This window comes from Astyanax mexicanus, unplaced genomic scaffold (assembly GCF_023375975.1).
Source record: "Astyanax mexicanus isolate ESR-SI-001 unplaced genomic scaffold, AstMex3_surface scaffold_34, whole genome shotgun sequence".
NCBI lineage: Eukaryota > Metazoa > Chordata > Actinopteri > Characiformes > Acestrorhamphidae > Astyanax > Astyanax mexicanus.
In genome coordinates, this window is record NW_026040044.1 from 3,517,501 (window position 1) to 3,541,500 (window position 24,000).

At 32.1% G+C, this 24,000-nt stretch overlaps 1 protein-coding gene across 2 annotated transcripts in view; it reads right to left on the minus strand.

Annotated features, from left to right (window-relative positions):
• LOC125790045 (choline transporter-like protein 4) overlaps positions 1 to 24,000 on the minus strand; it is a 52,164-nt gene that overhangs the window by 27,663 nt on the left and 501 nt on the right. For both annotated transcript variants that reach the window (XM_049473144.1, XM_049473143.1), the window contains exons 2-3: positions 5,590 to 5,638; positions 4,258 to 4,331 (exon numbers count right to left, since the gene is read on the minus strand). In XM_049473144.1, coding sequence (XP_049329101.1) covers positions 4,258 to 4,331; positions 5,590 to 5,638 — 123 coding nt within the window. The remainder of the gene's footprint in view (positions 1 to 4,257; positions 4,332 to 5,589; positions 5,639 to 24,000) is intronic.

Genomic DNA, 24,000 nt, shown 5'->3' on the forward strand with positions numbered 1-24,000 from the left:
CCAGTTCATCTCTTAAACCCCTACTCTAAAATCGGTCATCTCTCAAACAAACCCCCACTCTGAACAACTTAATGTAAATCAAACACCCACTCTGAAGTAGCTCATCTCTTAAACCCCCACTCTGAATGAGTTAATCTCTAAAACAAACCCCCACTCTGAATAAGTTCAGCTCAAACCCCCACTCTGAATGAGTTCATCTCAAACCCCCACTCTGAATGAGTTCATCTCTTAAACCCCCACTCTAAATGAGTTCATCTCAAACCCCCACTCTGAATGAGTTAATCTCTAAAACAAACCCCCACTCTGAATAAGTTCAGCTCAAACCCCCACTCTGAATGAGTTCATCTCAAACCCCCACTCTGAATGAGTTCATCTCTTAAACCCCCACTCTAAATGAGTTCATCTCAAACCCCCACTCTGAATGAGTTAATCTCTAAAACAAACCCCCACTCTGAATAAGTTCAGCTCAAACCCCCACTCTGAATGAGTTCATCTCAAACCCCCACTCTGAATGAGTTCATCTCTTAAACCCCCACTCTAAATGAGTTCATCTCAAACCCCCACTCTGAATGAGTTAATCTCTAAAACAAACCCCCACTCTGAATAAGTTCAGCTCAAACCCCCACTCTGAATGAGTTCATCTCAAACCCCCACTCTGAATGAGTTCATCTCTTAAACCCCCACTCTAAATGAGTTCATCTCAAACCCCCACTCTGAATGAGTTAATCTCTAAAACAAACCCCCACTCTGAATAAGTTCAGCTCAAACCCCCACTCTGAATGAGTTCATCTCAAACCCCCACTCTGAATGAGTTCATCTCTTAAACCCCCACTCTGAATAAGTTCAGCTCAAACCCCCACTCTGAATAAGTTCAGCTCAAACCCCCACTCTGAATGAGTTCATCTCAAACCCCCACTCTAAAATCGGTCATCTCTCAAACAAACCCCCACTCTGAACAACTTAATGTAAATCAAACACCCACTCTGAAGTAGCTCATCTCTCAAACCCCCACTCTGAATGAGTTAATCTCTAAAACAAACCCCCACTCTGAACAAGCTCATCTCTAAAATATACCCCCACTCTGAACCAGTTCATCTCTTAAACCCCCACTCTAAAATCGGTCATCTCTCAAACAAACCCCCACTCTGAACAACTTAATGTAAATCAAACACCCACTCTGAAGTAGCTCATCTCTTAAACCCCCACTCTGAATAAGTTCATCTCTAAAACAAACCCCCACTCTGAATAAGTTCAGCTCAAACCCCCACTCTGAATGAGTTCATCTCAAACCCCCACTCTGAATAAGTTCATCTCTAAAACAAACCCCCACTCTGAATAAGTTCAGCTCAAAGCCCCACTCTGAATAAGTTCAGCTCAAAGCCCCACTCTGAACTAGTTTATAACTTAAACCCCCACTCTAAATGAGTTCATCTAAAACCCCCACTCTGAACCAGTTCATCTCTCAAACCCCCACTCTGAACGAGTTCATCTCTTAAACCCCCACTCTGAATGAGTTAATCTCAAACCCCCAGTCTGAACAACTTAATCTAAATCAAACCCCCACTCATCTCAAACTCCCACTCTAAACTACATTATCTCTAAAACTCCCACTCTAAACTACATTATCTCTAAAACTCCCACTCTAAACTACATTATCTCTAAAACTCCCACTCTAAACTACATTATCTCTAAAACTCCCACTCTAGGCTGTATAGGACAAAACTTCAGGATCAGTTAAGCACCTCTTATAAACTGTTTATTGCTGTTTTTTATAAAGTGATGGTATTTCTGGAAGACGGTTAGTGATGTTGACCTTTTGTACTCTGCAGAATCTCAGGCAGTGAACTGTGAAAGCTCATCATGAGCGAGAGCAAACATGACCTTAATAAGGAAGTTATTTTCCCACGTAATGGTGACACTAACAGGAAAGCGCGTTTGTGGTTCTCTTATCTGAAGAGCACACTAAAACTGAAACAGCCTGTTGTTCTTTAACCAAATCAGCATCTTCACAAATACACCCACCCAATCAGCACCACCACTCCACTCATCAAACAGCAGCAGATACTGCAGCAGTGCTGCTGGAGGTTTTAAACACTGTGTTAATCATCTCTCACTGTCCTCCACTCTATTACACACTCCTACCTACAGCTCAAACACCTGTGAACAGGCTTCAGGTGTAGGAGACACAACATTCCTTAAAAACTCTCTAAGAACTCCTTAAAAACTCCTTAAGAACTCCTTATGAACTCCTTAAGAACTTCCTAAAAACTCCTTTAAAACTCATTAAAAAGCCTTAAAAACTCCTTAAGAACGCCCTAAGAACGCCCTAAGAACTCCTTAAGAACTTCTTAAGAACTTCTTAAGAACTTCTTAAGAACTCCTTAAGAACTCCTTAAGAACTCCTTAAGAACTTCTTAAGAACTTCTTAAGAACTTCTTTAAAACTCCTTAAAACCTCGTAAAAACTCCTTAAAAGAACTCCTTAAAAGAACTCCTTAAAAGAACTCCTTAAAAGAACTCCTTAAAATAACTCCTTAAATAACTCCTTAAATAACTCCTTAAATAACTCCTTAAATAACTCCTTAAATAACTCCTTAAATAACTCCTTAAATAACTCCTTAAATAACTCCTTTAAAAACTCCTTTAAAAACTCCTTAAAAACTCCTTAAAAACTCCTTAAAAACTCTTTAAAAACTCCTTAAAAACTCCTTAAAAACTTCTTAAAAACTTCTTAAAAACTTCTTAAAAACTTCTTAAAAACTTCTTAAAAACTCTTTAAAAACCTCCTTAAGAATGCCCTAAGAACTCCTTAAGAACTCCTTAAGAACTCCTTAAAATAACTCCTTAAAATAACTCCTTAAAAGAACTCCTTAAAAGAACTCCTTAAAAGAACTCCTTAAAAGAACTCCTTAAAAGAACTCCTTAAAAGAACTCCTTAAAAGAACTCCTTAAGAACTTCTTAAAAACTCCTTAAAAACTCCTTAAAAACTCCTTAAAAACTCCTTAAAAACTCCTTAAAAACTCCTTAAAAACTCCTTAAAAACTTCTTAAAAACTCTTTAAAAACTCTTTAAAAACCTCCTTAAGAATGCCCTAAGAACTCCTTAAGAACTTCTTAAGAATTTCTTTAAAACTCCTTAAAAGAACTCCTTAAAAGAACTCCTTAAAAGAACTCCTTAAAAGAACTCCTTAAGAACTTCTTAAGAATTTCTTTAAAACTCCTTAAAAGAACTCCTTAAAAGAACTCCTTAAAAGAACTCCTTAAAAGAACTCCTTAAAACTTCTTAAAAACTTCTTAAAAACTTCTTAAAAACTTCTTAAAAACTTCTTAAAAACTTCTTAAAAACTCCTTAAAAACTTCTTAAAAACTCCTTAAAAACTTCTTAAAAACTCTTTAAAAACCTCCTTAAGAATGCCCTAAGAACTCCTTAAGAACTTCTTAAGAATTTCTTTAAAACTCCTTAAAAGAACTCCTTAAAAGAACTCCTTAAAAGAACTCCTTAAAACTTCTTAAAAACTTCTTAAAAACTTCTTAAAAACTTCTTAAAAACTCTTTTAAAAAAACTCCTTAAAAACTCATTAAAAACTCCTTAAGCCTGTTCACTCTCTTAATAATTTCAGATTAGTAACTGCAATCAACCCCAAATTCTGCATGTTTGAAAATAGACAACCGTAATAAAAAAAAAAGTTTAAATTTAAAAAGATTAAAATTTATTTTAGGACATCACCATTTTAATATTTTTGTTTCTAATATTCCGACAGCTGCAGATTTACTTTAATTATTTTTTTTATTTTACATTTTCTAATACAATTATGACTTTTAGTAACATTTCTTACCAAACAAGAAATCTTTATATACAAATTGTTTTAACAGAATTACTAAAGATATATATGTATGTAATATGAATAAAAATGCACAAAAATGCTAACCTTTTAAAAACTTTCACCACCCAAATAACAAATCGGTACATCCTGTGGGACAATGGGTCTAAAAACTGTTTATTTGCCTTATTATTAATTATTTTTTAATTATACTTTTCATATTGACCAATTTATAAAAGTGAATCTAGCAGCTGTCTTTGAATTTCATGATAAATTGAGCAATAGAAATAAATGCTCAGAAATGAATTTAAATTAAAATTTTTTACAGTGATTATTTTAATAGCCTGTATAATTGGAGTTGGGGTAGTATAATCAGTAACAGAGATACGTATCTATGGGGAATAAAAACAGTAACAGTAGAGAGTTTAGTTTCTTACCTAGAATTCCTACCACCATGTAGCCGACAACCACCAGCATGAACAGCACACAGCAGATGATATCAGTGCAGCTCCTAAACAACAGCAAAAAGCGGGGTTCATATACTGTATATATATATATAAATAAAGCTCTTACTTTCCCTATTAAACAACATATCTCTTAGTTCTAGTGCTGTTTTTATACTATTTGCCTGATTTCACCAAATGTTTAAGTGATCACCGATCACCATCATTCAAAGGTTATTCACACTGTCCTGCATGATGATAATTTGACCCTTCTAAACCAAGTAAACCATTTCATTTAAACTTTTATTTAACATTCATTTAAAGCATTTTTAAACAGTGGTGGGATGCCCCCCCTTATATGTGAGGCTTATATGTGATTATTTTCCTCTGTTTCCTCCGTTGAAACAGATAAACTTGATTTTTTCCACGACCAGAGGATGAGTCTGTTTTTCTACATGGTTGTTTAATTAACTAATGAGAAGCTACTCCCTGCATCAGTTAGGGTTAAATAAGTTGAAACATATTCGCTCATGCAGTAATTATTACCCATGGGAGGCTCTTACCTGTTTTTCTTTATTTAAACGCAGGTAGTGTCCTTTTTTTTTGGCCAAGTAGTCTTTTTTTTTTTACATAATCATAAATCATATCGACAGTCATAGTTGTAGGCTAAGTTTAGACACTCATCATGGACATGAAATTCAACTCCATGTTCATATGAGTGATGTAATCAGGGGTAAAATACACAGACCCAAGAACACTGTACCAACTGTTAAGCATGGTGGTGGGAGCATCATACTCTGGTTAATTTGGTCTATCAGTTCCACTGGCAGCTACAAAGCCCCAAAGTGAACTAAATAATTAAAAACTTATGAGAAATATATAAGAGTTTTGCAGAATAACCAGAAGTTGGGAGCTACTAAAGTGTCTAAACACGAAGAAACTCGCTGAAAAGACATTTTAGCCTTGTGACAAATGACAAAAGTAGCTTTTTGAAATGTTGTGAAACGATAATGACCTTGGTGAATCATTATATTACCCTGATGACTAAAGAAGTTAATAAAAAACATATTAAAATAAAAGGGTGTATACCAGTGTTCTCGAACCCTGGTCCTGTACATTTTAGAGGTTTCCCTGCTTTAACACACCAGCAGTAGCTCTGAAAGTTTTAGTTTATGAGTTAAATAGTTGAATTAAGTGAGCTTGGTGAAGGAAAACCTATAAATTTGCAGGGAAATGTGGCATCAGTACCATTAAAGAACCATGCATATAGACATATATGTTCTCAACACACACACACACACACACACACACACAATCAATACTAACCTATTATGAATTGGTCCATTGAATGTCGGATCAAATTGGGCAGCTTCACCTGAAAGACAAAAGTGTTTTATTATTATTATTATTATTATTATTATTATTATTATTATTATTATTATTATTGTTATTTTTATCAGCTGTACATTTTATTATGTATTACGTGCACCAAAAAATGAAATAATCATTGTATTATGCATGAAAGAGAGTTTGAATGGCAGAAAATGCTGATACATTTTGTTTGTGTATGATGGAAATATTGTGATTATAACATTTTTCAAGAAATATATTGTGATATAGATTTTGTACCATATCGTCCAGTCATACTCTAGCTCCATATTCCACATTCAACTCGTCGTTAAAGAAACCTGCCAGCAGTTTTTTGGTGAGATTTAATCCATATATCAGCATAAATAAAAAATCATTTATCTTCTGAACTCGGCAGCAGTAAACTTATGACATGTTCACATCGCTAAATACATTCAATTTTCACATTAATCACATGTGTTCATGTAAGGAATTTGACAGCAATAATAATATTTTTAACACATTTTATAATTGTAGTTAATACACACACATTTCTGAAGTGTAATTTATAGTAAATATAATGTAAATACAGACGTGGTTCATCAATCCATCCACACTGAAATATAATAAGAGCAGTATTTTAATATGTTGACTGTTAAACCCGTTCAGCAGGAACTGAAACTAATAAAACATTCATCCTTTATTTACTTTACCCAGAGAAAAAGCATCAGCTAACCAAACACTGATCACCTGACCTCCATCCACACCTCACACATCACTATACATCACTATACTATAATATATTATACTATACTACACTATACTACACTATACTATACTACACTATACTATACTACACTATACTATATTATACTATACTACACTATACTATACAATACTATACTATACTATACAATACAATACTATACTACACTATACTATACTACACACTATACTATACTATACTACACTATACTATACTATACTATACTATACTATAATATATTATACTACACTACACTACACTACACTACACTAAACTACAATATACTATACTATACTATACTATACTATACTATACTATACTATACTATAATATACTACACTACACTACACTACACTACACTACACTACACTACAATACACTACAATATACTACACTACACTATACTATACTACACTATACTACACTATACTATACAATACTATACTATACTACACTATACTATATTATACTACACTATACTACACTACACTACACTACACTATACTACACTACACTATACTACACTATACTATACTACGCTATACTATACTACACTATACTATACAATACTACACTATACTACACTATACTATATTATACTACACTATACTACACTATACTACACTATACTATACTACACTATACTATACTATATTATACTATACTATACTATACTACACTATACTATACTACACTATACTATACTACACTATACAATACTATACTATACTATACTACACTATACTATACTATATTATACTACACTATACTACACTATACTACACTATACTATACTACACTATACTATACTATATTATACTATACTATACTATACTACACTATACTATACTACACTATACAATACTATACTATACTACACTACACTATACTATACTACACTATACTATACAATACTATACTACACTATACTATACTATACTATACTACACTATACTATACTACACTATACTATACTATACTATACTATACTACACTATACAATACTACACTATACAATACTATACTATACTATACTACACTATACAATACTACACTATACAATACTACACTATACAATACTATACTACACTATACTATACTACGCTATACTATATTATACTATACTACACTATACAATACTATACTATACTACAATATACTATACAATACTATACTATACTACACTATACTATACTATACTACACTATACAATACTACACTATACAATACTATACTATACTACACTATACTACACTACACTACACTATACTATACTATATTATACTATACTATACAATATTATACTATACTATACTATACTGCACTATACTATACTATATTATACTATACTATACAATACTATACTATACTACACTATACTACACTACACTACACTACACTATACTATACTATACTACACTATATTATACTATACTATGCAATATTATACTATACCATACTACACTATACTGTACTATATTATACTATACTATACAATATTATACTATACTATACTAAACTTCACTACACTATACTATATTATACTATACTATACAATACTATACTATACTATACTATACTATACTATACTACACTATACAATACTATTGTCTACCTGTAATTAATTCTATATAACATTTGAATAAACATTAATAAACTCAGTGATCAGTGAGAGTATCTACCTGTAATTAACTCTATATAACATTAGAATACTAAACCCAAATAAACATGAATAAACTCAGTGATCAGTGAGAGTATCTACCTGTAATTAACTCTATATAACATTAGAATACTAAACCCAAATAAACATTAATAAAGTCAGTGATCAGTGAGAGTGTCTACCTGTAATTAACTCTATATAACATTAGAATAAACATTTATAAAGTCGGTGGTCAGGTGGTGTTGTTGGTCATACTGGTTTGTTGTTTATAGCTGCAGTAAGTCGTGACTCCATAGAGCTGCTGCCTGGCAACCATGATGCTTTTGCTTTTTTTTATTCAGAGAGAGAGAGAGAGAGAGAGAGAGAGAGAGAGGCCTATGATCTATGGAACAATGCACCAGGAGTAAAGCAGCATAAAGTTATCCAAAAGCAGTGTGTAAGACTGGTGGAGGAGAACATGCAGATGCATATAAACTGTGATTAAAAACCAGGGTTATTCCACCAAATACTGATTTCTGAACTCTTAAAACTTTAGTATTGTTGTTTAGAAATGAATATGACCTTTTTTTGCATCATTTCAAATCTGAAAGCATTTTCGTAGTTTCTGTAATAAATGCTCTAAATGACAATATTTTTGGAATTTGAGAGAAATATTGTTGAGAAATTGATGGAATAAAACAACAATGTTGATTTTACTCCAAAATACACCTATATAACCCAGTAATAAAATCAGAGAAATTGAATATATTAAATATATACAACTACATATGTCCCCACTCTTTAACTATAAACTTATACAGTTATTTATTAAAATCCTTCAGAAATGATATATTTTTGCATTGTTGTGTGACACCAAATCACATCTATGCTTTAAAAGTATAGATATTTTTCATAATAAATCCATAATATTTAAGTAAAATACATATTTTAGTTGTGTCCCTGTGCGTCACTCAGTCCTGTTACCGTAACACTTATTACCCCCTCTGAAATATCTTGAAAATTCATCTTGAAAACTCAGTGCTGTTACCTAAATTAATTCTTACATCTTACTGATTTATTTTTTATGTTCTCAGTGAGCTCATGCTGTTAGCATAGCCTCCATTCAGCTATTTTTCATGTTTTTGCTAATTCTATGCTGAAAACTCATTCCTATTACTTTCATCCTGTTATTCAAAACACAAAAAGTAACAGGAATGAGTTCCAGTAACAGGAATGAGTTCCAGTAACAGGAATGAGTTCCAGTAACAGGAGTGATTTTTTTTGTCTTAAATATCAGTTATTTGAGCATGCAGTCAAACATTTCTTTAAAATAAAGACTTTCTTGCTTTTAAACATGCTTTGTCTTAAGATTAGAAATCTTGTAAAAAATGGTTTGATCAGTACATGTTTTGAATAGTTAAATACAAACAAAATAAGTTAAATTTGTAACAACAAGCTAATAGCACCCATTCGGTGGAATGTATATATATTATTTATTATTTATTTATTATCTATGCACATTTATAAATGACTTATTAACGCTTATAAACACTAAATCAAGCCTTTCTGTAAAGTTTTAAACTAGTCAGTCTTTGTTAATGAGTTATTAATGCTTATAAACACTAAAATAGGCATTTATGTAAAGTGTATAACATGTCAGCCTTTATTATTTAAGTTATTAATGCTTATAAACACTACAATAGTCATTAATTTAAAGTGTAAAACAAGTCAGTCTTTATTAATTAGTTATTTACATCTATAAACACTAAATCAAGGCTTTCTGTAAAGTACAAAAGAGCTTAACATTTATTAATAAGTTATTAACGCTTATACACACTAAATCAAGCCTTTATGTAAAGTGTAAAACAGCTCAGTCTTTATGAATGAGTTATTAACGCTTATAAACACTAAATCAAGCCTTTCTGTAAAGTACAAAAGAGCTTAACATTTATTAATGAGTTATTCATGATTAATATATATATATATATATATATATATATATATATATATATATATATATATATATATATATATATATATATATATATATATACGGGGAGGTGAGTGCAGTGAGTAGCCCCCCCTCCTCCCAGACCCCTGGAATCAGGTCTTTCAGGTGTTTCCTTATCCTGCTGTTCATCTCAGTAACCCGTCCTTCAGGATCAACGGTCTGAAGATCCACCCCCCCCCCCCCCCCCCCCCGACCCTTCCCCTTCACCTGACCTGCTCTACAGCTCCAGGCAACCAATCAACACCTTCTACAGGTGGAGTTAACTGGTGCAAACCAAATAAATCCTTACTGTTCCTGATAGAAACAGAGCAGCGTTCAAACCTAAATACATCAGAATATCAGAGTATTTAAACCTGAACTCAGAGCAGCAGATATCAGCCCAGTCACGCCCCCTTTTACAAAACCAGTTAAACCAGTTTATTACAATCTGAGCTCCTACCAGATCCTATTACACTCAATTACCACAGAACAGGGGCAGAGCAACAGACAGAAACAGAGAGAGAGAGATACAAAATAAAAGAGTAGTGACTAAACAGGTCATCCTTTATATTCTCACTCTGATGTTTCATCATCTCAGGTGGTCTATGCACATTTATAAATGAGTTATTAACGCTTATAAACACTAAATCAAGCCTTTCTGTAAAGTTTTAAACTAGTCAGTCTTTGTTAATGAGTTATTAATGCTTATAAACACTAAAATAAGGCATTAATGTAAAGTGTATAACATGTCAGCCTTTATTATTTAAGTTATTAATGCTTATAAACACTAAATCAAGCCTTTATGTAAAGTGTACAACAGCTCAGTCTTTATGAATGAGTTATTAACGCTTATAAACACTAAATCAAGCCTTTCTGTAAAGTTTTAAACTAGTCAGTCTTTGTTAATGAGTTAATAACGCTTATAAACAATAAATAAGGCATACAATGTAAAGTGTATAACATGTCAGCCTTTATTATTTAAGTTATTAATGCTTATAAACACTACAATAGTCATTAATTTAAAGTGTAAAACAAGTCAGTCTTTATTAATTAGTTATTTACATCTATAAACACTAAATCAAGGCTTTCTGTAAAGTACAAAAGAGCTTAACATTTATTAATAAGTTTTTAATGCTTATACACACTAAATCAAGCCTTTCTGTAAAGTTTTAAACTAGTCAGTCTTTGTTAATGAGTTAATAATGCTTATAAACAATAAATAAGGCATTAATGTAAAGTGTAAAACAGCTCAGTCTTTATGAATGAGTTATTAACGCTTATAAACACTAAATCAAGGCTTTCTGTAAAGTACAAAAGAGCTTAACATTTATTAATGAGTTATTCATGATTAGTAAAAAACAGCTTTACTGTAAAGTGTAAAACAAGTCAGTTTTTATTAACATGTTATTAAGGCTTACAAACACTATAGTAGGACTTACTCTAAGTGTAAAAGAGCTCAGCCTTTATTAATGACTAATTAATGCTTATAAACACTACAATAGGCATTATTGTAAAGTGCAAAACATCTTTGCTTTTATTAAGGATTTAACATTTATGAACACTTCCAAGCCTTTCTGTAAAATTTAAAACAGCTCTGTCTTTATTAATGGTTTATTAATGCTAATAAACACTAAATCAAGCCTTTCTGTAAAGGTCTAAACTAGTCAGTTTTTAATAATGGTTTATTAATGCTAATAAACACTAAAGCAGGGCTTTACTGTAAATTGTAAAATTTATCAGTCTTTATTAATGAGTTATTAATGCTTATAAACACTAAAGTAGACCTTACTGTTAAGTGTAAAACATTTTGCTCTTTATTAATAAGTTATTAATGCTTACAATAGAGCAGGCATTATTGTAAAGTGTAAAATGAGGCATGATTTATTAATGAGTTATTAACACTTATGGACACTATTGTAGGCCTTACTCAAGTGTAAAAAGTCTTTTTTACTGAGTTAACGCTTATATATATTTTATTATAAACTGTCCTAAATGTCCTTTGGGGTCAATGATGTATCTATCTATCTGTCTGTCTGCCTGCCTGTCTTTCTGTCTGTCTGTCTGTCTGTCTGTCTGTCTATCGACTAAATTAAGTCTTTCTGTAAAGTGTAAAACTAGTCATTCATTATTAATGAGTTATTTACACTTATAAACACTACAAAAGTCATTAATGTAAAGTGTATGTCAGTCTTTATTAATGGGTTATTAATGCTTATAAACACTACAATAGGCTTTAATGTAAAGTGTTAAACAATTTGTTTATCAATGAGTTACTAACACTTATAAATAATAATAAATAATAATAATGAAGACTCTACAGAACCGGGGCATTAACCACAACAACACTGATAAACACATTCTATTTATAAAGGGAGTGTGTGTGTGTGTGTGTGTGTTGCAGCAGATCTTTGAGTGTAATGTTTAGTATGGTCATTATTCTGAGCTCTAACACAGGTTATGAGACAGAGCACTGTCACTGTGGAGTCATTTCCCCTTACAGAACCCACCCAGATCATAGGTTAACTACCTAACACACACACACACACACACACACACACACACACACACACACACACTTAAAGAGCACAGACCTCTAAGCGTATCAGATCCTAAAGATTAGTTACTGAAATGGTAGATATATCTGAAATATTATAAAAAAAATGCAATTAACTATTTGTATTATTTATAAATAGTGTATATTTTATAAATAGTAAAACTATTTATATATTTAACATATAATTACAATAGCTAATATATAGTTAAACAATCACTTTCTTTTAAAGATCAAACCTTTAAATTTAAATATCCAATAATTAAAGAAATTAATACTGTAAAGTAGGGGTGGGCAATATTATATCGTATACAATATATCGTGACACAGAAATATCGTGATATTAAAAATCCATATTGTGATAATAGAGATGTTCTGTCTTTATTTACTGTGAAGCTTTAGGTGTATTTATTGTATAATTCTTTCAGTTTGCAGTTTATATGCATGCACTAAATATTCTGCAATATTATTGGCTGCATTATATTATTTTATGCTATATTATTTATTTTGCCACATTACGATTATACTGTTATACTCTTATACTATATTCCTGAAATTAATTAATTATTTTAGTTTTTCTATATCGCCAAGTATATCGTTATCGCAAAAATACCCTGAAATATCGTGATATTAGTTTAGAGCCATATCGTCCACCCCTACTGTAAATATCACTTTATTGGCACCTTACTGGAAACGCTGGGTAACACTGAGCTTAATAACACTGTTCTTAATTATTGTACTATAAGGTTGATATATTTCTATACAGTTATTTAAAAACACATCACCGCTCTGCACTGCTATCAGAACTGGTCTTAGTTATAAACTCTCTGGTGTTCATATGCTTTTTCCTTTTGTTTGAACAGGAACAATGAATACAAATAACAATGTGATAATAGCTCTGTGTAATCTGAACACTTCTGAAGTGAGTCAGTACTGAGTTCCCATGATCCATTAGTGCTAAAGTATCAGCGAGAACCTGGTGATTAAACAAGCATAACAATACAGGCATTTAGATTATATATTATATATATGTATTAAACACAGAGTGATCTATTTTAAGCGTTTATTTCTTTTATTGTTAATGATTATGAAGCTTACAGCCAATAAAAACCCAAAAATTAGTGTCTCAGATAATTAGAATATTATATAAAACCAACTGTACTTTTGAAACGCAGTGTGGGCAGTGTGCCAAGTCCTGCTGGAAAATGAAATCCGCATCTCAATAAAAGTTGTCAGTAGCAGAGGTTCAGTATGGAGTGCTGTAAGATTTTGTGTGAAAATAAAACTGAACTGACTTTAGACTTGATAATAAAACACAGTGGAGCAATAAAAGAAATAAAAGCTTAAAATAGATCAAACACGTCTATATACATCTATATAATACGTAAGTTTCACATTTTGAATTAAATTGAATTACTGAAATAAAATATCTTTTCAATGATATTTCTTCAAATGATTTTCTAATTTTTAAATATTTCGATTGCTTAAATCAAATTTCAGGAAAAACATATTTAAAATATGAATAAAATAAAAGTTGATATTCAAGTATATGTTTTTTTTTTACATTTAACTGAAATAAGTAAAAGTACAAAATTCTCTGTTGAATGTAACCCTACACCCAATCCTAACCCAAACTCTAATTTTAACATTTTAGAATTAGTTCTATACAAAATAATAATCACTTACATTATTAACTAAGAGTTAAGTTGCATTTAATAGACAGTTAATTGAATATTAGTTGAGCATCTATAAGGCATCTCTAATGTACCATCCAAATAAAATGTTGCCAAAAAAGATTTTACTTTTTATCCAATCAGAAGAGTGGGATCTAACCACACTGCTACTATCTAGTGGGCGGGGCATAAATACAACACTTAATGAACCACTTCTGACACCAACCTTTACATTACATTACATCTGTACACTAATGATTAAGTATTAATTCAGTGCTGCACAACAAACTATTGTAATTCAATAAAATATAGATATTTTGTTACACCACTATGACCCATATCCCATGACTTTTGGCATCTGGAACACTCTGAGTGAAGTGCTGTTAGTAACTGAGGGAAATCCGTTGGGTTTAGGTGGTGCTGAGTGTGTTTATATGGTATATATATTAGTATCTGTCTGTGTGTATTCAGAGTAAATATAATTAAATAATTAACTGATAAAACTCAGCCAGATCCTCCTTATCAGGGTCTGAATATTTACTCAGCCTCTTTATCTCTCAGATAAACTGATAAAATATTGATTGATTAGTGTCTCAGACCTGGATTCAGCCCAAATCTAGACCAATCACAATCCTCAGCTCAGAAACGTCTAAAATCCAACCTGAAAATTGCATAATAAACATGGAACCTTCTTGATAGGTGCTGTAGAAACATCTACACAAATTTCACACAGAAGTGAGGACCTCATCTAATATGTTTTTTTTTTAGTTGACATGGTTCTGCCTACGCAGATGAGCCATAACATTAAAACCACCTTCCTAATACCTTTAGATTCCCCTTCTGACACCAATATTGGGGCTCTGATTCAATAAGCAATGGACTCCACACAGGACCTTTGACTAATAAAACTAATAAAAGTAACTTTTCTACTAAAATTGGGGATGTAAATGTTTAATCGTCAGTAATAATCAGTAATGCATTATTATTTTTTTTATGCAAGTGAAACACGAAGCACATGGAGCAGATCGAACACTCAGACTCGCTCTGGCAGTTTTACACTTACTAATTTATTAGTTCATACATAAACTAATGCAGCACCAAAGCACATTTCTACCGTTACTCACAGAAATCAGTCAATATTTTTCTTTATTTAATTTATTTTCTACATTGTAGATTAATATTAAAGAGGAAATGGAGGAGCTAATGAATGTGATGAGGTCATGTGACCGAGAAAAAAGCCTAAAACTCCAGTTTTTTTCAGTTGCAGTCTGGATGCAGGAGTTTTATCACTAGAAGAGTAGAAGTGTGAAATATTTTACACAGAGAAACTAATCCCGTCCGGATAGTGCTAAAGAGGCTAATTCTGTATTATGGGGGATTTATGAAACAATATAACAATATTATACCATTGACTAATGATTAATAACTGATATTTTTTACATTTTTAGAAACTAAAAAAGTAAACATTTGACTGGTTTAAAGTTCGTATTTACTAGCGATTTACTAATGTTTAAATTCTGATGAGCTAGGGATTTGTTCACATCTACTGATCATTAGTTAAAAATATATTAATGAAAATTATTATAAAGTGTTACCAAGTGTTGTCGACCAAACTCTAGCTCTACCCACTATAACTAATGATTATTTTGGTAGAAAAAGTTGACTAATCTGCCAATTATTCTTACGATTAATCGATTAGTCAACAAGTATTTCTGCCATGGCTCCTGTTTCTAGCTTTCACTATTACTTCAAAACAATAGAAACAGCTGAACATAAAATTTAAATGCCCTTCAAACGTCCAGAACATTGTGCTTTAAATGTGAAAGGTGTTTATATTTACTGAGGAAATGTGAAATCTGTTGTGATTGGGCACTTTTGGACACATAGGCAGTGTTTTTGTCACCCGTAATTTGTGTAGTGCTACTAATTGATGATTAGTCGACAACGAACGTTTGGAGTCAACAAATATTTATAATTAAGACTGTTGATTATAGCAACTAATCGTTGCAGCCCTAACCCAACGGCGCTAACGAGGTAAATACTAAGTCTAGGAACTCTACACATAGTCTAGAAACAGAAAAAAAAATCAGAACACAGTGTTTAGAAAGACTAAAATTCCAAACACATATTCTAGAAACACTAAAAATTCCAAACAAAGTCTAGAAACATAGTTAAGAAAGATCATCAGGACTCCACTGCCCTCCCTGCAAGATCATCAGGACTCCACTGCCCTCCCTGCAGAGCATCTACCACCACAGAGTCCACAGGAGAGCTGCATCCATCCTCAAAGACTCCACCCATCCCCAGCATGGACTGTTCACACTTCTGCCCTCAGGCCGGAGGTACAGAAGTGTAAAATGCAAGACCACCAGGTTAAAGAACAGTTTCTTCCCCACGGCCATCAGACTCTTGAACACACCTAAGGAATGACCCTGCCTTCAGACTCTAAACACACCTCAGGTATAACCCTGGGATCAGACTCTTGAACACAACTCAGGAATAACCCTGCACTTTACTTCAACATGTTTACATTGCAGCCGTCACTTTACTGTTAATCTTTTTTTAATATATATAGTTAATGTCCATAACTGCATTATTTCGCACTTGCACTTTTTTTTATACATTTCTTTGCTTAAGTAACTTTTATTTTTTTATGTCTTTGACAATTAGTTTAATATTTATAACCTTATTGTATTTTTTTTTTGCACTTTTTCTATCTTCTATTTGGCATTCTTGGCGAAGAGCAAAGAAAGAATTTCATTGTACACTGAAACACGTTTCTGTACTGTACATATGACAATAAACACTTTGAATCTTTGAAAGAAACTGTACAAATTCCAAAGGCACAGGCTAAACAAATTCCTAAAACATAGTGTAAAAACGATTACGTTTAGAGAATTTACAAAACTCACATTTCAAACAGTCCATTCTTTCCACAAAGAATTTAGAAACTCTACAAATTCCAAAAATCTGAAATCTAGAAATGGAACAATTCCAAAGATTTAATTTAGAGGTTCCGGAAAAAAAATCTAAAAACTTAAATTTGAAAGACCCCATTAATTCATTCAACCCACTAATCTCTCACCTGATTCATTTATTTATTAAAAGTTGAGTTTTAAGCAGGCAGTGTTCAGTACTGCACTAATGACCCACTAACATACTGGAACCATGAGTTCTGTTATTCCCAGCAATCAGAACCACACCCTTATATACACTATATATATATACACCAGTAAATATTAACCCAGCCGTCATCACACACTACACACCTTATTACTGCTTTAATAACACACACACTACACACACTGTACACACACAGAGAAGTAAAAGTCTCTGTGGGGCAGGTAAGCGGAGGTCAGATCTTCAGGAAACGAGTCCAGCAGGAACCCTGGAGATCATTAGTAATCACAGACCAGTCAACTCATGCGTCATTCAGTCGCTGGCATTAAGCCCGTATCTGGCAACCCGTGTTTATCTTGATTTTCAGTGTAAAATGAAGTGAATGTTTTCTGGCCTCTATCCTGTTTTGTAGGAAGTAATTACAAAATCCAAAGATTCCAGATTCCAGAGTCTAGAAATTCACAAATTCCAAACAGTCCCTTCTTTCCACAGAGTTTAGAACCTCTACAAAATCCAAACTCTGATTTAACACACATTTAAGAGACTCTACAAACTTCAAACTGTTCATTCTTTCAGAGATTAGAAACTCAAATTCCAAAGACTCCATTCATTCCAAACACAGAGTTTAGAAACTCTACAAATTGCAGGAAACTGGGTAGGTATTTGGTTGACCGAGTTCAGGAATATAAACTGAATTCAAGGTCTGAAAACTTAAGTCTAAATACTAAGTCTAGAAACTCTACAATTTTTAAACAGTCTATTTTCTCCACACAAAGTTTAGAACCTCTGATAAACTACACAAACTTACAAAACTCTACAAATTCCAAATACATTGTTTAAAAACTCAGAGTTTAGTAAATCCACTGATTCAGTTTAATTAACTGAAACAGTTCATTTTTTCCACACAGTTCAAGCAACAACAAACTCTACAAAACAGATTTAAGAAACTCTACAAACTCCAGTCTTTTTTCTAAGATTAGAAACTTTAAACACACATCGAAATTTCAAACAAAGTCTTAAAACTATACAAATTCCAAACACAGTCTAAAAACTGTACACAGTCCTAACACAGTCAAGAAACTCTACACCTTCCTAACACAGTCTAGAAACTCTACACGGTCCAAACACATAGTCTAGAAACTCTACACCGTCCAAACACATAGACTAGAACCTCTATATTTTCCAAAGATTACATTAAGAGAGTCTAGAAAATTCCAAACAATCCATTCTTTCCTTACAGAGTTAAGAACCTCTACAAACTTCAAACACAGATTTTGGAAAATCTACAAATTCGGAACACATAGTTTAGAAACTCCACAAATTTGAGGAAATTGATGAGGTATTTAGTTCATCAAGTTTGGAAATAGTAACTAGATTCAGGTCTGAAGATCTAAATGGTCTAAATGCTGATTCAAGAAACTCTACAATTCAAAAGATTCCATTTACAAAGTCTAGAAAATTCACAAATTCCAAACAATTTCACACAGAGTTTAGAAACTCTACAAATTTGGTTTAAGAAACTCTACAAATTTGGTTTAAGAAACTCTACAAATTCCAAACTGATTCTAGAGCCTATAAACATCCCAAACCCAAACACAGAGAATACACATTCCAAACACAGTGTCTAGAGAATGTGAACATCTCAAAGCACAGAGCAGAGATAAATATATCCCATACAGCATCAAGAGACCAAACCTGCCCCAGAGCAACAGCCTGGAGACCAATCAGCTCATCAGACCATCATATCATATAATCCAGAATATATAAAAAACACAACACACATCCCAAACCCAAATCCCTTAAAAATCTCTTAAATTCAGTTCAAAGCTAATTCTAAACTCCACATTATACTTCTAGTGTTCTAGTGTTTAATGACCAAACATTGAAACATGATATATGTACATATAGTACAGGTATATGACAATTTAAGGGAAGAAGAACAGAAGAATATTTTCAGAAATTCTAAACACACAGTGTAGAAACTCTACATATTCTAGACACACAGTGTAGAAACTCTACATATTCTAAACATACAGTGTAGAAACTCTACATATTCTAAACATACAGTGTAGAAACTCTACATATTCTAGACACATACAGTGTAGAAACTCTACATATTCTAGACACATACAGTGTAGAAACTCTACATATTCTAGACACATACAGTGTAGAAACTCTACATATTCTAAACATAGTGTAAAAACTCTACAAATTCCAAACAAATAGCCTAAAAACTCTACACATTCTAAACAAATAGCCAAAAACTCTACACATTCCAAACAAATAGCCTAAAAACTCTACACATCCCAAACAAATAGCCTAGAAACTCTACAAATTCCAAACAGTGTAGAAAATGTACGAATTCCAAACACAGTGTAGAAATTTTACAAATTACAAGCAAATAGTCTAAACTCTACAAATTCTAAACATAGAGTGTAGAAACTCTACATATTCTAAACATAGAGTGTAGAAACTCTACATATTCTAAACATACAGTGTAGAACCTCTGCATATTCTAAACAGACAGTGTTGAAACTCTACAAATTATAGGCAAATAGCCTAGAAACTCTACAAATTCCAAACACAGTGTAGAAACTCTAAAAATTACAAACAAATAGCCTTAAGACTTTATAAATTCCAAACAAATAGCCTAGAAACTCTACAAATTCCAAAAAACACACTGTAGAAACTCTACAAATTCCAAACACAGTGTAAAAATTCTACAAATTCCAAACAAATAGTCTAGAAACTGTACAAATTCCAAACACAGTGTAGAAACTCTACAAATTCTAAACAAAAAGCCTTAAACCTTTAGAGATTCCAAACCAATAGTCTAGAAACTCTACAAATTCCATTTTAATAAATTAAAACAAACAAAAACAATTAAAACAACATTCATTACAGTATGAATGCATGACACAGAGAAAAGATCAGAAACTGCTGGAGGAAACAGGTAGAGAGTTTTATCCTCTCTTAATTACACCATAAAGAGTGGAGTTATCTTAATGGCTTTATAACCTCTCCTGTTTTCCACAGAACGGTTTGGGGAAGATTTCAGGATGAATTACAGGAAATACGGCTGCGTTTCTGCTGATCTGAGATCAGTCTGAGAGCTATAAGGAAGAGTCTGCTCTGAGGGGGAGTGGAACTGATGCTGTACTGATTTACCAGCCAAAGCAGTTCTCACGTACGTCAGAACCCAGCTCTGCTTTATCTCAGCGTTTCCTCAACACCATACAACCTCCCACTAACAGAACCTGCACCTGATAATACCTCACCACCACCACCACCCAGACCTACAGCCATAACAGACCTGCGGCTTATCAAAACCAGGCTAATGAGGCCTGATTACAGAGCTCTGACTGAACCAGACTAAGTACAAATATTTCATTACGTTACTTAAGTATAAAGGTAGGTTATCTATACTTTACTGTAGTAATTAATTATTTTAATTACACAATAATCTGAACTTTCTACTCCATAAATTTTAATAAAAACAGCCTCTTTACTCCTGTTTCATTTCAGCTGGTTTTCATACCAGCTTCTCATCGTTCAATAAAACCCCTATCCAGATAAATCTCTCCATCCAGATAGAGAGAATCTGATTCTGATTGGATGTAGAGAAGTATAAACATATACCATTCCGACTCCTTATTGGTTTATACTGTATTCATGAAGAGACTCAAGAGACAAACTCCAGACAAACTCCAGACCAACTAAACTTCTTTAATATATTTACATTCTACTAAAATACATTCATTTACATATATGCAGTATATATCAGCATATATGCAGCTGAAACACTAGAGAACAGCCGAGTGCAAAATCCCAAATTATATTATCATCATTAACATTTTAATATTTTAACATTATAGTCATTAAAGTTTTTAGATAAATGTGTTTTGTGGAGGGGTGGGTTAGTGCACTATAGGACTCTGTAGGCGTGGCCTAAGCTTTTGTTCTTAATGGCTTTATTTTTTCTCCTTATATTACTTTTACTTTTATACTTTAGGTACTTTTTAAACCAGTACTTTTTTTAAAATACCTTTACTTAAAGAAGTATTTTATTAAACCCTAGTATCTATACTTCTACCTACAGAGTAATCACACCTGGAGGCAATAATGAGATGATAATTAGTGGTTGTAGATAAAATCTGCTGGATTGTAGCTCTCCAGGATTAGCTGCTATGATACTACTTCATTGAAGTACAGCCCAGAAACACAGAAGACTTTCAGAGCAGTTTGGAGGACGCAGCTGATGTATCCTTCGCGGCCCTCAGTTACAATTCAATGCACTCATCCAATATGAAAGAAAAAAAGAAAAAGGCAACATGAAAATTGGACGAAAGCGTCGGGAAACTAATCATGTTCGTTTAAAATTTTTTTAAAATTATTTTACACCTCAGTGTGATCACATGACATCACAATAAAGCCTTGTAACCCTGCGTTCACACTGGCAGGCGACAGGCAACCATTAATTTCCTATGAAGAACACAACTTGTAGCCAGCACGGCGTGTGAAGCGATATTCTAAGCGACATACTGGCCAAACAAATGTTTTAGACCAATCACAGACAAGGAGGTACAAGGTCCTCAGCTTTTGCTCTATGAAGGTTTGATTCCCACCGTTATTCGTTCATATCCCAGCAGTGTGAACAGTAGGGGTGGGCGATATGGCCCTAAAATAATATGACAATATTTTTCATGGTATTTTCGTGATAAAAATACTCTTGGCGATAAGACAAAACAGTGAACTAAATTCTCAAGAATACACTACTGCAATAAAATAAAAATTATTACTTGTATTACTGCATACATATTGCACAGCCTTAACGGAGATATTAAAAAACAGCAGTAAAATAAATGATACTGGACCGATATAATCTATGGTCTCTAGTAGATTTAGGATAGGAAATAAGAACAGTGTGAAAAAAGTAGTACCCTGATGAGATCATTAGGGGTGGTTGATATGACACCATATTTCAGGGAATAAAATCATTCACGATATTCAACAATATTGGCGATATTATCACGAACAATACGATATGGCACATCCCTAATGAACAGTTCTAAAAATAGCAGAGAGGATTATAGCTGCTCTTTCTGCTCGCAGTTTTGCTCAAATACTGGGAAATTTGGAGGAAAATGAAGCGTGGAAGAAAGTAGTGGATAGCTCAATAGATAAATAGCCAGCATGCTAACTGGACATGCCAATACACGCCCACTCGAGACAGCGCGGATATCCTCAAACAGCCTCAAACACACCCACAAGAGACAAAAACAATTAAGAAATATATTGCGATATATATTTTGACCATTTCGTCCAGCACTATAAAAAACATTGATCCAAACAACATAAATCTACTGATCATGTTCTTGATATTGAGTGTACAACCTGTAAAAATTCTTAACAGTGTTTGCATGCAGTTTTAGTGAAACTAAAGCAAATGTAATTTAAAATATATTTAATTAAAAAATATTAATTAGCCATATATCTCATATATATGTTTAAATGTTCCTACATAAATGTTTAAACTACATTTAAAGTATATTCAACAGATTTCTGGCCAATTTCATACACTGCAAACACATATGTGACTAATAATATAGAAATATATGAGCATGTGGGATATATTTCAATTGTACATATAATTATTTTCTGTGTGCTACTGTAGTTCACTCCTTCCACTCTGCTGGAGTGTTTTTCTCACACGACAGATAAAATAAATAAATAAAAAATAAAATAATATATTTAATATATTTTATATATATATATATTTCTGTGTGGGTTAATTTTTATTGTTAGGACATAAAAGTTGTATATTTGTTACATGAAAAAACAACTTAAGTTAAACAAGTTAAGTTAAACTTAAGGTTAAAGTAGTTTTTTTCTTACAACATACCCAGAAAATAAATATATTGTATTGTATTCCTTTATAAGTAAAATGCTTTTTAAATATTTAAAAATATACTGTTTCATCTGATACAATTGCAGAACACTAAGGAAAAAGTTTTCAAATAGATATGTAGAATCATTTTTAAAATAATTATTTCCTGTGTTATATTAAGCTCCATTACAGATTTATATTTATTAACTTGGCCAAAATATTTTACTACATCTAATGAAACTGATTTTTTTTTAAACTGGATTTTAAAAGTAAACGATATAGTTTAAATGTATCACACAAATTAAGGAATGCATCATTATATATTTAATTCCTCTGTGGGTTAATACATTTTATTTGAGGATATAATGTAAAGTATGATAATATATTTCTGATATATTTGAAAGTAATTTGCCTAAGAAGGAATACAGGCCCATATATTTCTGCCCATATTTACTACTAGATTAAGAAGACACTCGAGACACTTAAGAAGACACTCAAAACTAAAATTAAATATATATATATATATATATATATATATATATATATATATATATATATATATATATATATATATATATATATATATATAAAATATATATTAAAAGAAAATGAATATGTAAATACATGTGAAAAGTATGAAAATGGCAAAAGTATTTTTCCTAAAAATATAAGCATATATATGGGCGAGTATTACTTTAAACATATTTGTTTTTGATTCACTGTTTACTTTCAAATCAAAACACGTTTTATTGTGGGGTTCATAG